This window comes from Perca flavescens, chromosome 10, assembly GCF_004354835.1.
Source record: "Perca flavescens isolate YP-PL-M2 chromosome 10, PFLA_1.0, whole genome shotgun sequence".
NCBI classification, from domain to species: Eukaryota; Metazoa; Chordata; class Actinopteri; order Perciformes; family Percidae; genus Perca; species Perca flavescens.
This window is the reverse complement of record NC_041340.1, coordinates 14,477,112-14,494,246: the sequence shown is the minus strand read 5'-3', so window position 1 is coordinate 14,494,246 and position 17,135 is coordinate 14,477,112. Positions and strand designations below refer to the sequence as shown.

At 37.0% G+C, this 17,135-nt stretch overlaps 2 protein-coding genes across 2 annotated transcripts; one reads left to right on the top strand and one right to left on the bottom strand.

Moving 5' to 3' along the window:
• Positions 1–259: 259 nt before the first annotated feature.
• mcts1 (MCTS1 re-initiation and release factor) lies at positions 260–2,618 on the bottom strand. Its single transcript, XM_028589759.1, has 6 exons — positions 2,392–2,618; positions 1,278–1,430; positions 1,075–1,172; positions 858–991; positions 610–677; positions 260–511 (listed from the first exon to the last, which is right to left on the bottom strand). Exons 1-6 carry the CDS (start codon positions 2,400–2,402, stop codon positions 430–432), a joined length of 546 nt encoding a protein of 181 aa, XP_028445560.1. The 5' UTR covers positions 2,403–2,618; the 3' UTR covers positions 260–429.
• A 2,096-nt stretch (positions 2,619–4,714) lies between these two features.
• cul4b (cullin 4B) lies at positions 4,715–16,808 on the top strand. The gene is made up of 20 exons (XM_028589811.1): positions 4,715–5,183; positions 6,566–6,681; positions 6,766–6,869; positions 6,993–7,062; positions 7,468–7,541; positions 7,634–7,796; positions 8,175–8,264; positions 10,009–10,091; positions 10,181–10,248; positions 10,409–10,527; positions 10,653–10,845; positions 11,245–11,349; positions 11,457–11,567; positions 11,690–11,775; positions 13,590–13,697; positions 13,808–13,921; positions 14,053–14,158; positions 14,280–14,452; positions 14,525–14,677; positions 15,620–16,808. The coding sequence occupies exons 1-20, from the start codon at positions 4,715–4,717 to the stop codon at positions 15,713–15,715; spliced, it is 2,601 nt and encodes an 866-aa protein (XP_028445612.1). The 3' UTR covers positions 15,716–16,808.
• Positions 16,809–17,135: the final 327 nt, after the last annotated feature.

Here is a 17,135-nt window from a genome sequence, read left to right as displayed (position 1 = left end):
GAGCAGGGCAGAATAACCGGTCTAATTTGTAAACGTGTGCCACGCCACTCCCCCTCAGGGATTATGCTAAATGCTCACATCCTATACTGGCTGACAGGCTACATCATTACTCCAACTAGATTCTACACTACGAAAACTAGGTTATCCTGAAGTTATAAATATTACAATTTTGACATGTCCACCATTGGATTAAATTCCAAAATCACAGGCAATTACATGCACATCTTAAATTGGATCCAAAACAAAATACCAACTGAGATTAAGGTTTAAAGCAAGATCTTTTTTTTATTTGTGCATTATGCCGATTGATTCAAAGCCTTCAGCCGGTTACACAGCTAAGTTCTTGGTTGTAAACAGGTGACGGGCAGCTGACGCGTTGCTGTCAAGAGCTCCACACTGTCTGGGGGGTAGGGGCAGGTCTTGATGTCATCATTTATACGTCTTCATGTGCCACAATCCGTCATTGAGATAATGAACGTTTTCAATTCCAATTCCCTTGTTGACTTTTCCTCTGTTTGCAAAAGACAGATTTAGATTAGGCATCATAACAGCAGCAACAGCAAGGATTTCTTTTTTGCCTCTGTAAATTGTAGGGGAAAAAAATCTTACATGCTGTCTGCAGACATCTTCATAACGCCAACACAAAGTGCATGTTGTTTTCCCTCCGCCATTATGGCCTGCATCCACTTGTTAAAGAAAAACTTGGAACTGGAAGGAAAGTGAGATTGTTTTTTATTGTGGATTTGGAAGAAATATGTAATGCTAGCATAGGAAAATTACACAAATCACAATTGTTATTTCTTTTTAGTGTGAAAATCAAAAAGCTCCCACACGCAGCATCATGTATTAAAGGATACAACTACTGTGTCGGCTGCAGCTGGGTAGAGTTTAGCGCCTGGTGACGTCAGCCCGGGGCACATGATGTTGGCTCCACTTAAGACAAATTTAATGGCCCCTTTGTCTACTTGCTGGTGTGGAAGAATGAAAGGATCTATAAAAATCCAAAGAGAATTTGTAATCAGTGTGATGAAACTCAAACACAACCAAAAGGCCACTAACATTAGAAAAGCTTACATTTATGCAACAGTCTGAGGGTTGGGTAGAATGGTCCTTCTCTTTGTCTGAAGAAAAGCAGTTCTCCATTCACTGTCAGGATTTCAATGTGTTCATGGCTGTGGGAAGAATAAAAAATATTAAAAAAAACTGTAGAAGAAAATCTACTATACTGAAAACACTGTATGTACCTTGATTAGAAAACTGAAAAGATAAAGTCATACCATCTCACGATTTTGACAGGGTCCTTTTTTGGCATTATGTGATTGAGCCATGACTCGATGTCTGGAAACTGTTCCAACAGCTGATTTTTGATGCCTTTGATCACTGATGTTTTCAGCTGGATACAGTTTGACACATTTTCCTTATCATCAAATCTGTAACAGGAAAGAGAAAATGCTTTTTGTATTAAATGATTTTTAAAGTACAAATGCCGACAGAAAACAGAATAAGCTTGTCTGGCATGTTTAGGATATACAATTAATCTTTTTTTTTTTATCCTATTTTTGTACTTTTAATTTGTTTAAGTTGTCCTAATCAATATAATGTAGGTCTAAATATATCACATACATACACAATGGAGCACACTGATTCCACATTGCAGCAAATATTGGCAGCTGCAGTAACAATGTTAGTTTAGTTACAATATGGCAATGGCAACCAATACCCACAGTATGCATATATTGATGCAGATATATTGGGAAGAGACTCCAATTATAGAAAATAAAATGCTGTTATTTATTTCCATCAAAAAAGGTTACATCAATACATAATCTAAACAATTTTGCCATTCAAATTTCATCCAGACAATCAAATGAATATTTGTGTAAGTATAACTTTAATTCTACTTCTAATTCGGCAGTAACTTTGATTTCAATACACTATAAATGAAGAGATAGTATTGAGAACTTTGTGGACAAAAAGGTACCTTTCAATATTGTAATTATAAGGTCAAAAATATTATTTCAACCTTCAAAGTGAAAATATGCTTCACTTAGGTCATATGCACCTGAATGTTCCCAACTGTATCAAGATGACACTTGATGTTTGGATTCAAGCTTCTTTTATACTGTCTATGGATTCAAGGCAGTTTAGTCTAGCTAGTTAATAAACGTGAATAGACAGAGTATCTTTATATTATACCGCACTGACAAGCTCAAATATATTTTCATGCCTGGTCTAATGTGATCTCACAAAATATCATGACTGAGGTCTACTTGTCTCATTAATTGAATTTGAGCCCACAACAAAGTTGAAGACGCGATTGCTAATCAGTTAGCCACCTAACGTTAGCTGTGGTTAGCTAACGTAACAACATGGAAAAAATCAGCAACGTACTTTTTAAACATCCTCGTTGGTCGCTGTTAGCGTTACCGCGTTCCTTAATTATGACAAAACTTGTTCGGCGCGCCAGGTCGGCTATGGTAAACACAAGTAACGTTAACTAACAGCATACAATTCACATATCAAGTAATGCTATAGCAATTCCACGCCTGTTTAGGGACCAGCAGTATGAGAGTCACGTCATTTTACGACAGTTGTTTGCGCTACACGACAGGTCAGGTTGAATTCGATTATAGGCGCTTCCTTCCTCTCCTGTCTCCTAGGTAACTTGTGTAACTCAATTTTTAGGTGTACACAATCTGAAAACGTGCTCTGGCGCTGTTTATATTTCACTGACAGTTAAACACACGATAAGTCATTTAAAATTCGCATGTAGCGCCTGTTAGATCATGTAAAGGACAGTTTCCATAGTGACGAGGCAGTGCATAAATTGCTCCGTATTGTGACGCAATTCAATTCTTTATTCGTTTCTTGGTTAGATCCTATTTTTATATGGTTAGATTATGGATGGATTAGATAAATCAAACATCTCAAAGCGTATGTTAAACATACTGTGTGCAATTGGATGGAACTGAAATGTTATGGGTTTCTCTTTTTTAACTTGATTTTACATAGTTTAGATCTACAATAACCCTGTAACACTAAAACATCCACTTACCTACAAAACATAGAAATTATATATTTACAGTTTAAAATACACACTTTTTTTGTAATCATGAACATTGCAATTGCTGTAAAATATATATCTGCACACTGTAGGCTATATACAGTATTGAGACATGTACATGCATATAGTGTAACCACCCACTTCATGTAGCCTATGTCCATTCAATATTTATTTCTTTGCACTACTTGTATTTGTTTACAATTTACACAATTTTTTACCTGTCTTGGTTCAGCTTGTTGTCCTTGATTTTAGCTGTAGGTCAATTTCTACCATGTGTAATATTGAGAGCAAAGTAAATGAGAGCAAAGTAAAAGTCAAATGATTTGCATGTGCACACATTTCATGTAATACAGCTTATTCTGATTCTGACTTACAGTATTGCTGTAACATCTAAAGTTGCTGCATGAAAAAAAGATTGGGATTTGGCCATTTGCAAAATTTTAATATGACATTTCTTTACGTTAAATAAAAACTGAACAATAAATTGCATTATTTTAATTAAGAATTTTGAATCTCTCAGGTATATTTTTTTACAGGATCAATTCTATATAGTATCTCATATGGTATATATGAAATCTTTCTTGAGGAGTTTGAAACAGCAGTTCATCACAAAGCTGTACGCCACTGTTTTTCACATTCAAAACAACACATTTGTCACATACACAATCATACATATTGTGCAGTGAGATGACATAGTGCCTGTATAATGAAACAGAGTAAATGTCGAAATAAAGAAATACATATATAAAATATAATTAAACATTGAAAAAAGAACATTTTAAACAATAGGAAAGTCAAAATTTAGCAACAGAAAAAAAATCTGAAACAAGATGAAACAATGAGAATATGGACATTTTACAGATTGTAAGAAATACAATGTAAATACATGTGACGTAGCTTTTTCATTGAAAGGAGCAGGCCAAAATACTTTGAGGATGAAGAAAAAAATGCTCTTAAGTTTGACTTTAATAAATCTGTTACTACATTTTTATTTTGACAGTGTGAACTAGAAAATATTTACAACGTAGTAAATATCAATTCATATCTAATAGCTGGGCAACTTCATTCATTCATGTGCGGTAAATTCATGACCATAAAAATGTCATCAGTCCATGTAATGGCGTTGGCTTGGCGCCATCTTGTGGCCAGAGCAGTTGCACACAAAAAAAAACACGCTTGTGCAAAAAGTACTTATGTACGAAGTACTTCCGGTGGGGTCACAGACTAGCTAGATTTTGAGAGCGAATTTTCCCCGTGTTGACCAACGGATGTTTTAGTATTATGTGACCCTATTTTGGCTATAGATACATTTCTTTTGTAAATAATCATCGTTAACGGCCGCTTCAGTTGACCACTTTTACTGAACAATTGTAAAACGCGGGTTAGACACGAGAGGCAAAAGAGGAAGCAATAGCCAACCATCTTTCTTCTTCTGCCAGCAATAACAAGAAAGCGACAAGGCTAGGTTCAAGTGGAGCTGTTTAGTTTAACAATTTATTATCTGTTTTATACTGGATAAAAGACTTGGATAAAAAAACTCTCCGTACTAAGATAGATAACGTTAAAAGCTCTCGGACACTGAGCTCATCTCAAGCTTGGAAGTTTCGGATCAAAAGACTGGCTGTTAAGAATTAGTATTCCCGTTTTTTCATGTTTCCAACAGGTTTATCTTCCCCTAATCCCCCACCACCGCCAACCCAGGAGGCTAGACCAGCGGCCACTGATGTCAAAAACGACAGCGGTAACATTACATCTCCGAAGAAGAGGAAAATAAACGGCTCAGAGAGGGAAGACACTTCTGACACGATCTCTTCCTCGCCTCCTAAGACCCTGAATTCCTCCTCTTCTTCTTCCTCCTCCTCCTCCCCCTGCTCCCCCACTTCGCTGCACATCCAGAAGAAGTTAAGGTTTGAGGATTCAGTGGATTTCATTGGACTGGATGTTAAAATGGCTGAGGAGGCTGCTGCTGCTTCGTGCTCTAATAACAAAAGCAAAGCCGTGTTCCTGCCCGGTGGCGTGGGACACCATGCAAACGGACTGACGAAGCCCGCAGGATCCGGCACCTTTTCGAACAGTAAACCCGGTGCTGCCAAGAAACTAGTCATCAAGAACTTCAAAGGTAGCAGATAAACTGGTGGATAATGTGATTTAAGCTCCAAAACATTCACTGACAGCAATATACAACTAACAAGTCCCCCCGGCACTGTGATGTTGTCCCATCTGGACAAGACATTGTAACATTGTGATATGAGACTGGATCTCGTTAGTCTCTTCTTGGTTCTGAAGGCTGCATTACAATTTAAATGCTAAAATATTATAAACTTAGCCGAGTCAGAAAACCGGGAATGCTTCTAATATCACGTTGGCATTACTATGAACTAAGAAAACTTGGGAAAAAATACACATTTCCTTGACTAGTCACCTTGGTACCAATGATGTGTCAACATGTGGATGGCATATATTTGAGTCAGAAGAAATTTAGGCATACATATTTCAGAAATTATCTCATTTAACATAACTAAAACAGTCAAATAAGTTATAAAAATCCTATTAGAAAATTGCTAATAACAATATAAAAAGACATTAAATATTGTTTATAGGATTATTTTGCAAAATCATATTGTGATGATGTGATCTTGTGATATCATTTCTCAAATTTCTGTACTTCAAATGAATGATTCTGAGCAAGCAATAATTAAAAACAAAATGGAAGTTATTTGACACATCAAGAAATGGGAATACAGTGGAGCTCAGGCCATTGCTTTGAACGGCGAGTTTATTCTTTCATATGTAATTTAGCTACATTGGAAAATTTCCCCAAAAAATTAATGGATAAATATTTCAGCCATATTTAACCTTTTTAAATAATATTTTGCTGTTTGTTGATGAATCAGAGTTTTATTGAGATCAAAATGTCTCTTTTTTTTCTAAAGAGACCTGAAAACAAGAAACCTTCATAGTCATACAGAGTCCTAGCATACAAGAACTACACATACATGGCAAAACAACCAGCAATCAAGCAACAAATAAGAGTTAATTGAAACAATTAAAGGAGTAATAAAAAAAACATCAGATAGTAAAACTAAAGAATCTGGTTTGAGAGCAGTTTGCACTTAATTCCATTTAAAAGGTACATGGCATACCTGCCAAGGTTAGTGTGTACGTACATATAGAATATCTGAAGTTAAGTAGTGAGTATTGCATCGTCTACTGTCGTTACAAGATTTAGAGAGAAGAGATGTGAACAGTAGAGTTTTTTTGGATGGATATCATGGGATGAGATTATAGCCGAGCCCTAGTCATATCTTTATATTACAGAAACCAAAATCTCATGCAATATCATGTCTAATAATACAATTCAATAACCAGATATTAGATTTTTGTCTTTGTCACAATCGTCTGGATATACTTTCCGAAGAAAAACTTGTTTTGTTCAGGAGCCTGAAAATTTTTACAGTGTTATCAGAACTGTTTTTTTATTTATTTATTTTTTGCACACAGAAAAGCCCAAATTGCCAGAGAACTACACGCAGGAGACCTGGCAGAAGCTGAAGGAGGCAGTGGAGGCCATACAGAACAGCACTTCAATTAAGTACAATCTAGAGGAGCTCTATCAGGTATAATTCCAGACCTGTTGACCTCCCAGAGGAAGCTCATTGATAAGAACATTTCCCTTTTGACACTTTGTTTTGTCCCCTTAGGCTGTTGAGAACCTGTGCTCCCATAAGATATCTGCCAAACTTTACAAACAGCTGAGGGCCGTGTGTGAAGACCACATCAAGGCACAAATTGATCAATTCAGAGAATATCCTTTACAGTTTCTATTTATCTTCAATTTCTATCACTATTCACTTAATTTTATATGGCTTAGTATTGATCATGGAGTCATATTGCAGCAAAGCTCTTTTTGCCTTAACGTTGTTCATACGGATGCCCTGGACAGTGTGCTTTTCCTAAAGAAAATTGACAAGTGCTGGCAAGATCACTGCAGACAAATGGTATGGTTTATAACTTTAATAAGTCAGGCTCTAGTTGTCATACCCTTTTGAAAGTCTATTTACATAACCTGGCTACCCATGCAATTTGTTTATTTAATTTCCGTGTTTAAATGCATAATGTTTGGGGACTTAGGACACAAATATTAAAATGTATTTTAAAGTCTCAAACCAAAATCAAGATCAGAGTTATTTTCTGAGACTTTAGAAAAGCTCCCTCAGAGCCACAGAAGACATCATACAAGTGTTTTCACAGACTGAGAAGTACCCCTTGTGAAAAGTAAACAGATCTGCATGTGTAAAATCTGTAGTGTGGCCCTTTTTAATTTGACAAGAAATTGTTTATAAAAGAATAACACTGTCATTAGTGCCATTTTCTAACTGTGGATGTTTGTCATTGTTTCACAGATCATGATTAGGAGTATATTTTTGTTTTTGGACCGCACCTATGTTTTGCAAAATTCAATGCTGCCATCAATCTGGTGAGTGATCACTGATGCCAGCTGTTCTACAATAGCGTGAGGCTGATTTCTGTTTTAAAGTGGTTGTTTGAACATACTGCTCTGGTCTGCAGGGACATGGGACTGGAGCTGTTCAGGTTCTACATCATCAGTGATCTGAAGGTCCAGAGTAAAACTATCGACGGGATTCTGCTGCTCATTGAGAGGGAGCGAAACGGAGAGGCAATAGACCGCAGTCTACTGAGGAGCCTGCTGAGCATGCTCTCTGACCTGCAGGTAACTGACCATGTACCATTTTTATTATTATTTTAATAATGATCCACGCATAAGTGTCAGCTGGTGTGAATCTGTATTTGGAAGGCTGTATCTTTGTACGGAGCCGATCGGTCTCCATCGTACTCCGTCGCGTGAGTTGTTCCAGCCTGTATTCACTCTGCCCGGTCTTGAAGTTGAGCAACTTCAGGTCTTCCATAGCAGCTTGGAGGGATTCATGTTTTTGCCTCAGGTCCTTGTTCTACCCCTGTACTACAAGATAAGTGTGGCTTTTGCAGCTGTGGTGTTTGTGATTATGACTCACACATGGGTCTGATGAGTTGTCAGTTTCCTGTTGACAAATGGCTTTAATAAAACCTGTGTTCTCTCCATCCATGACAGATTTATCAGGACTCTTTTGAGCAACGTTTTTTGGAGGAAACTAATCGACTGTACGCTGCAGAGGGACAGAGGCTGATGCAGCAGAGAGAGGTGATTTATGGGACCTTGGTACTCTGGGCCTGTTTTTTCGTTGAATAACTGGACAAATATAGACAATCTGATTAAACAGTATATGTCCAGTGTCTAGTATAGTGTTTATGCATCTAAAAACACAAATTGCAACATCAGGTCTTTATTTTAGTTCCACAGAATGAAACAGCATTTTGAGTTAATGTAAAAAAACAAAAAAATTAAAACCACACACAACATAGAAGAACCACAACACCAACATATCCTCCATTCACAGCTTCAGGTGAACAGAATGAACTACAGGCACAATACATGGTGTGTTTTGAGTGATGTGTTTTTTTTTTTTTATATCTCCGCTGAAAAAGCTTTTGCTTGATTCAGACAATAATTATAGCAGCTTTGTTAACTTGCTGACACATTGGATTGAGACATACTTTTAACTTTTTATTGTTTCAGCTCAAAGAATTAGGTGTTCCTACAGGTTTCAAAATATTTTATTTGTATTTGTGAAAGAAAAATGTACAGTATCTCACAAAAGTGAGTGCACCCCTCACATTTTAGTAAATATTTCATTATATCTTTTAATGGGACAACAATGAAGAAATTACACTTTTCTACAATGTAAAGTATTCAGCTTGTATAACAGTGTAAATGTGTTGTCCCCTCAAAATAACTCAACACACAGCCATTAATGTCTAAACCGTTGGCAACAAAAGTGAGTACACCCCTATGTTAAATTCCCATAGAGGCAGGCAGATGTTTATTTTTAAAGGCCAGTTATTTCATGGATCCAGCATACTACTCATCCTGATAAAGTTCCCTTGACCTTTGGAATTAAAATAGCCCCCCCACATCATCACATACCCTTCACCATATTTAGAGATTGGCATGTCAGTTAGCCTAACAGCTGGTTTGATTTGCATTGAGAGATGATTTTATGGAAAGTACTCCATGCCAATCTCTAGGTATGGTGAAGGCTGTGTGATGATGTGGGATTATTTTAATTCCAAAGGCCAAGGGAACTTTATCAGGTTGCATAGTATCCTGGATCCACTAAATAACTGTCCTTTAAAAATAAAAATCTGCCTGCCTCTATGGGAATTTAACATAGGGGTGTACTCACTTTTGTTGCCAGCGGTTTAGACATTAATGGCTGTGTGTTGAGTTATTTTGAGGGGACAGCACATTTACACTGTTATACAAGCTGAATACTTTACATTGTAGCAAAGTGTAATTTCTTCAGTGTTGTCCTATCAAAAGATATAATTAAATATTTACTAAAATGTGAGGGGTGTACTTACTTTTGTGACATACTGTATATTTATTTTAGACTGTGGCTTAAGATCTCTCTAATACAGCTAACTTTACATATAGAAGTTAAACTCTACATTAATAGACTGTTCTATATAGGCACAATCAAGATTTACTTGATTTTACTTTAATTGTCATTTTTTGTTTTATCTATTTTATAATGGTCCTGTCAACGTCTTTCGTTATCTCTACGTTCTTTATTTGATTGTGTTGTTGTTGTTATTGTTATTTTGATGTGCTGCTTCATGTGAAGCAGTTTGTAACCTGGGCTATTAAATATTCTACTGTATTGGAGAAAAGCAGTCTCTTTAGTCACACATTAAATGTTGTTTTAGGTGTTAGTAGCTGAGATAGATAGATAGATATATTATTTTTTATATATATATATATATATATATATATATATATATATATATATATTTTTTTTTTTTTTTTTTTTTTTTTTTTTTTGCAGGTTCCAGAATATCTCCATCATGTCAACAAGCGCTTAGAGGAGGAGGCTGACAGAGTCATCACATATCTGGACCAGAGCACACAGTGAGTGTTAGACTCACTAGTATTCAATTTGCAGTTTAACAGTGACAAAGACTCATTTGTAACCTGAGTTCCCCCCCTCCCCCACTCAGAAAACCGCTCATTGCTACTGTGGAGAAGCAGTTGCTGGGTGAACATCTCACGGCTACTCTGCAAAAAGGTACACAGCAGTACATACTTAGTATAAACGTATACATGAGTCACATTACAGCAGTTTGTAAATGTCTAGGCTGTACCTGATCTGTAACTACGCTGTCTGTCTGACTACACATGGAGTCTTGTGTTCTGACCTCTGACTTTCTGTTGTTGGAAACTTCCAGGGCTGACTCACCTGCTGGATGAGAACAGAATTCAGGATCTGTCTCTTCTCTATCAACTCTTCAGTCGAGTGCGAGGTGGCGTCCAGGTCCTCCTGCAGCACTGGATAGAGTACATAAAGGTATGATGACAACATTAACAGTTAAAAAAGTCTGAAGATGCAGTGCATGATAATAGGTGCTAAGCTCTCAGGAATAGTGTTTTGCGTTATCTGTTGCCCTAACCCTAACCCTCTTGGAAATCTAGGCTTTTGGAAGCACAATCGTAATCAATCCAGAAAAAGACAAAACAATGGTTCAAGAGTTGCTGGACTTCAAAGACAAGGTGGATCACGTCATCGACATATGCTTCATGAAGAACGAGAAGTTCGTCAACGCCATGAAGGAGGCTTTCGAAACATTCATCAACAAACGGCCAAATAAACCTGCAGAGCTCATAGGTCAGTAAGCATGTTCCCCATCCATACCTGCTGCACCGTCACTAAATCCGCATATGATATACAGTATCTCACAAAAGTGAGTACACCCCTCACATTTTAGTAAATATTTCATTATATCTTTTAATGGGACAACACTGAAGAAATTACACTTTGGTTACTCATGGTTTTATGTCGGTTTAGGTGTTGAGTTATTTTGAGGGGACAGCACAATATACAGTTATACAAGCTGTACACTTAATACTTTATATTGTAGCAAAGTGTAATTTCTTCAGTGTTGTCCCATTAAAATATATAATTAAATATTTACTAAAATGTGAGGGTTGTACTCACTTTTGTGAGATACTGTATATAATAATCTTCATGCAATAACATGTACTATAAATACACTTTTGTTTACAGCAAAACATGTGGATTCAAAGCTAAGGGCAGGAAACAAAGAAGCAACAGATGAAGAACTGGAGAAGATGCTGGATAAGATCATGATTATTTTTAGATTCATCTATGGTTGGTCTAATATTTACTATCACATTTGTTTCAGTTTAGGATTTTTTTTTTTTTTTTTTTTGTCCTCCTATGGTTTTTCTTAATATAATAATGTGTTGTCATTGTAGGAAAAGACGTTTTTGAGGCCTTTTATAAAAAGGATCTGGCCAAGAGGTTGCTGGTTGGAAAAAGCGCCTCTGTAGATGCTGAAAAATCGATGTTGTCAAAGCTGAAGCATGGTCAGTTTAATCCCTCAAAATGTATCTTCCTAACACACACAAACAATGGGAAATAAATCACAGAAAGGGTTATCTTGACCCTGAACGCACATTTGACTTGTGACATTTTGGTGTTTCCTCAGAATGTGGAGCAGCGTTCACTAGCAAACTGGAGGGGATGTTCAAGGATATGGAGCTTTCTAAAGACATCATGGTGCAGTTCAAACAGGTGAGAACAACAGTAGTGGGTTAAAGAGCATCCATGTGAGTTTTGTATTTGATTCTTATGACCGTGAGATGTTGTGTAGGGCAGTTTAGTTTTTTAGACAGACATTACCATTGCTTAAAAAATGCAGCTCCCTCGTTTATTTTAATTAGCCCTCTGTGTTTACACAGTAGGGATCCAGATACAAAAGGCTGCAGAACGAAAATGCAGAGCCGTTGAACCTGGCTTAACCTTTGCCACCACACAATACAACATTATCTGGCCAATGGACTGCTTTGGGCAATCGAATACTTGTTATTAGAGCTGCAACTAAAGATTTCTTTCTTGATCAATCACTTATTCGTTGATAGGGTTGGGCATCGTTTGGATTTTAACGATTCTGATTCCAATTCCGATTCTTCCTTTCGATTCCGGTTCTTATCGATTCCGATTCTTTGAGAGGTGTAGGTGAAACGGGTCACATGCCTATTTTCACAAATAAGAAGAAAGTTTTATTTTGATTCATTGGTGGTTTGCAGTTTTACAGCTTTTTCAATGTAAAATAAAGCCACACTAGAGCGCTGCTTAGTGTGCTCCATGGCTGCAACACAACAAGTGCCTGGCCTCTACGGAAACCAAAACTTGCGCATGTTAAATTGGGAAGCGATGATCAGATTTGAAACCAAATCCTCTAAACGATTCCAATAAAGAAACGATTCTACTGGAATTGTAATTTTTGAAACGATTCTAAGTAGGAATTGGTTCTCGATGCCCAATCCTATTCGTTGAGTTTATACATATTTCAGAAAATGTCTCATTTTGTCCGATCAACTTTCCAAAAAAAGAAATGATCACAAAACAAAAGAACAGCACATATTCACATTGGAGAAACGGTTTATGTTGACATAAAATGTTATTTTAATGTCAATATACGAAATCGATTTAATCAATCAATTTAGTCAATCGTTTCAGCTCTCGCTCTAAGCACACATTCCAGGTAGATTACTGTAACAGGAATAGCTTATTTCTAATAATTACATTGTGTTTGTTGCAACAAAAGCTGAAGTAATTGTGAAGTTTCCAGAGTTCTAAAATCCCTCCTCATATTATTATAAACCACTGTGCATTGATTTGAAATCCAATAAGCGTTCAAACTCATTGATTTATTATTTAGACTGGGCTTCATGGATCATGTTTCAGCATCTCACTGACACCTGAAACAGCATGCCTTCACATGCCTTCACTTGTGCTTTGCTTTTTTTGGTTAAAGTGCTCATATTATGCTCATTTTCAAGTTCATAATTGTATTTAGAGGTTATATCAGAATAGGTTTACATGGTTTCATTTTCAAAAAACACCATATTTTTGTTGTACTGCACATTGCTGCAGCTCCTCTTTTCACCCTTTGTGTTGAGCTCTGTTTTAGCTACCGAGTGAGGCATCTCGCTTCTGTTCAATCTTTGTTAGGAGTCGCACATGCACAGTAGCTAGGTAAGGACTACTAGCCAGTCAGAAGCAGAGTATGAGGGCGTGCCACGCTAGCAGCTAGGCGAGCATTATAACGTGTGTTACAAAGTGACACGCGTTTGTCTCTAAAGTAAAGCCTGGACTACAATAGAGCTGTTTGGAGTAGTTTGTGAACAGTGTTTTCTGTTGGAGATCGTAAGTGCCTTTGGGGTGGACTTTGGGCTTTTTCACTTTGTAAACCTATAACGTGCACAAAAAAGATATAAAACACAATAAAGGAAAGGGAAAAAGCCAAAAAGCATAATATGAGCACTTTAAGTAATTCAATTTGGCAGGTGGATATTACATGTGTGTCATTTGTATTTCTGCAGTATATGCAGTGCCAAAACATTCCTGGCAACATTGAGCTGACGGTGAACATCCTCACGATGGGTTACTGGCCAACCTATGTCCCGATGGAAGTGCACCTGCCTCCTGAGGTCAGTGCTGAGCAAATACAGAAATTGTCGGGAACGTGCTGATTTTATAACCTGCCATGCAATAGATATGCTGAATGTTGCTTTGTAAGGCCTCTGTTGTCTTTGTCCAGATGGTGCGACTGCAGGAGATCTTCAAGACCTTCTACCTGGGCAAACACAGTGGCAGGAAGCTGCAGTGGCAGTCAACACTCGGCCATTGTGTCTTAAAAGCTGAATATAAAGAGGTAGATAGAGTGTGTGTGTGTGTGTGTGTGTGTGTGTGTGTGTGTGTGTGTGTGTGTGTGTGTGTGTGTGTGTGTGTTTTCACTGAATACAGCATAATGTTAATTATTTGCTTTGATTTTTCTCACAAAAGGGCAAGAAGGAGCTGCAGGTGTCACTTTTCCAAACACTTGTGCTACTGATGTTTAACGAAGGAGAGGAGTTCACCCTGGAGGAGATCAAACTGGCAACAGGAATAGGTCTGTGAGATCCCATCAAAGTTTGGTTGGCAGCGCTTTGATGAAGAAACAAGGGTTGTCAAGGACTCATTATGCAGCATCAGTGATCTAAAACACTGTTTGTGTGTTCGTTGGTTTACAGAGGACAGTGAACTTCGCCGGACTCTGCAGTCACTTGCATGTGGAAAAGCGCGTGTCCTCACCAAAATCCCCAAAAGCAAAGATGTGGAGGACGGGGATAAGTTTTCTTGCAATGATGACTTCAAACACAAGCTCTTCAGGATCAAAATAAACCAGATCCAGATGAAAGAAACGGTATAAGTATTCTTATTTTTTATCTTTTATCAAGGTTTTGGTGAATTATTGTAACCGATTGTTCCCTCTCAGGTGGAGGAGCAAGCCAGTACCACAGAAAGGGTGTTTCAGGATCGTCAGTATCAGATCGATGCTGCCATTGTGCGGATCATGAAGATGAGGAAGACTCTGAGCCATAATCTCTTGATGTCTGAAGTGTACAACCAGCTTAAATTCCCCGTCAAGGTGATTAACACAACACTATATGCCTTCTATTTTCAAAGTTTCATTGATTTATATGGGGTTTGAGTATTTCAAATTCTGTTTTACTGTTTCACCCTCAAAATCTATTGTGTTAAAATCTATTTCCTGTATTGGCTTCCTCATGTGCACATTAACAGAGGGTTATTTTGTTATTGTTAATTTAAAGCCAACTGTTTAGTTTTCTATTATGTAACAGATGTTTATGCCGTATGAATTATAGAGAAAACCTTTGAGGATTATAGATACTGGATTTTTTAGGTCAATACTGATACTTTAAAAAATCCTAAAGAATTGTGACAGCAATATAGAGCTGGGCGATATGAAGAAAATCAAATATCAGGATATTTTTGACCAAATACATCGATAACGATATTGCGGCGATACTGTAGGGTTGACTATTGCTGCTTTCACAAAATATTTACACAATGATATTTGTGATAAATAATCATTGGTAATGTGGATATAATGACTAAGTGGTAAAGGCAAATAACAGAACAGCTACAACAGTCTGGTAAGTTCAGAAAATGACATCACTCTACTGTAATGTAGCCTGTAAAACCAGGAAAACACAACACTGTCATATTGCGATATTACGATATCCAGAATTTAAGACGATATCGAGCCTCATATATTGATATCAATATATTGCCCAGCCCTACAGCATTATGTACTTAATGGGACATTTTATAGTTAAATATTTTTGGACAAACTGTTTCTAAATATGGTTAGACATATCTTCAAAATGTCTATACTGCTATAGAAAGACTTTTGTATAGTAAGATACCCTGGGGCAGTTGCATAGCTTGCATACTGTAAATCAGCTTTTCACTGATTACCTCACACCTCAAAGTATAAAAATAACTAGAAATGCTGGCATGTGTCTCATGTTAACCTCTGCCTCCTCTCTGTCCTCTTGCCTTTCAGCCTGCTGACTTGAAGAAGAGGATAGAGTCTCTTATTGACAGGGACTATATGGAGCGTGACAAGGAGAACCCCAACCAGTACAACTATGTGGCTTAAAGAAAAAAAAAAGTGACTGAGAAAAAAGAGATGCAGATGGTCCATTCAGGCTGAGGTGATCGGTCTCTAAATCTTTTGCTCCAGTGGATGTTAACCATAATAATCTTCAACCCAGCGACCGACAAGTGAATGGATACTGCTCCACAGGATTTTTGTCAAGGGTCTTGTGATCCTGTGGACTGCATGCCCATTGAAAAGAGAATATTGTCCATATTTCTCAGTGCCTCCTGAGAGAGATGGGCTACCGTGGACAGACAAAGAAGACACACAGATGTTGTTCCGTTTGCTCTTTTTTTTTTTAATGGAGAGGAAAAATATTTATTTTCAAACTTAGATTCTTCTTTGTCCATAGTTTGAATCAATATGCTCTTTGTTATCAAGTCACTTTTTGTCTTTTTGTTCACTCATTATCCCAAGCAAATGCTGACACACTTAACAATGCTCTAAATGTATCTCACGTTGGAGAGAAAAAGGATCAAAAATTAAACCGATGCTTGTTTCTTTAGTCAGTGTCAAATATGGGACTATTAGACTAACATTTCATAGTAGAGAAATGACAATTTGGGGACTATCTGTGTCAAATGTGTGATCTTGCAGCAAGGTTTTACAATTTTTAAGACCATGTAGCCATCTGATAAAGCTGTGATTATGAACACACAAAGCTTCAAAGCAGAGTTTGTGCCAAAAAAAGAGCACTTCTTTTGTTATAGGGTGTATTCAAGCTGCTAAAACACTTCAGTTGTACAAAAATATGCATTTAAGTTTCTCGTTTGTTCTGTCTTTGTACGTTTTTGTACATCACAAAAGTGACATTTTAAATGATCTCATCTGACAGTCAACTGCTTTTTAGGTTTTTGTTAACCTTTAGAAAGTATACTGAAAGCACAATGACATCAGAGCCCATCCTACCCAGGTGTCATACCACATACACACTATATTTTTTGTATGTCTCCCTGTGGGGCTTGCTGGAAAGTGGGGGGAATGGGAGTGGATTGCCTCAACACATGAGGAAAAATATGATTGATTAGACATGCCCTTGTTTGTATGAGTCTGTTAGATTTATTGCTTCAGATTAAAACAACTTTCAATTGGGTTTTCTTTTATTAATCATTGATTTCCAAACGCATCTCACGGTTTTGTGATCTGCCCATTAAGATTTTTGTCTAAAGCCATTAAACATTCATGCCACACAGCATGACGAGGCAACTTTATTTATATAGCACATTTCAGCAACAAGGCAATTCAAAGTGCTTTACATAAAACAAAGGGCAATAAAAACACTCGGTAAAGAGAATGTAAAGTAAAATAGTTAAATAGAATTATACATACATTAAATACAATATTTATTTATTTAAATACAATATTCTACTGTTTAATAAAAGGCAGCGTCATACAATGATTTAGCCTTTATTTAAAAGAA

Excerpts from the sequence above, each read along its gene's own strand:
- cul4b (XM_028589811.1), top strand. The coding sequence starts at position 4,715 with ATGTTTCCAACAGGTTTATCTTCCCCTAATCCCCCACCACCGCCAACC. Across the intron at positions 6,682-6,765 it reads ATCTAGAGGAGCTCTATCAG|GCTGTTGAGAACCTGTGCTC; the intron begins GTATAATTCCAG and ends TTGTCCCCTTAG. Across the intron at positions 8,265-10,008 it reads GGCTGATGCAGCAGAGAGAG|GTTCCAGAATATCTCCATCA; the intron begins GTGATTTATGGG and ends TTTTTTTTGCAG.
- mcts1 (XM_028589759.1), bottom strand. Across the intron at positions 992-1,074 it reads CCTCAGACTGTTGCATAAAT|ATCCTTTCATTCTTCCACAC; the intron begins GTAAGCTTTTCT and ends GGATTTTTATAG. Across the intron at positions 512-609 it reads AAGATGTCTGCAGACAGCAT|AGGAAAAGTCAACAAGGGAA; the intron begins GTAAGATTTTTT and ends TTTTGCAAACAG.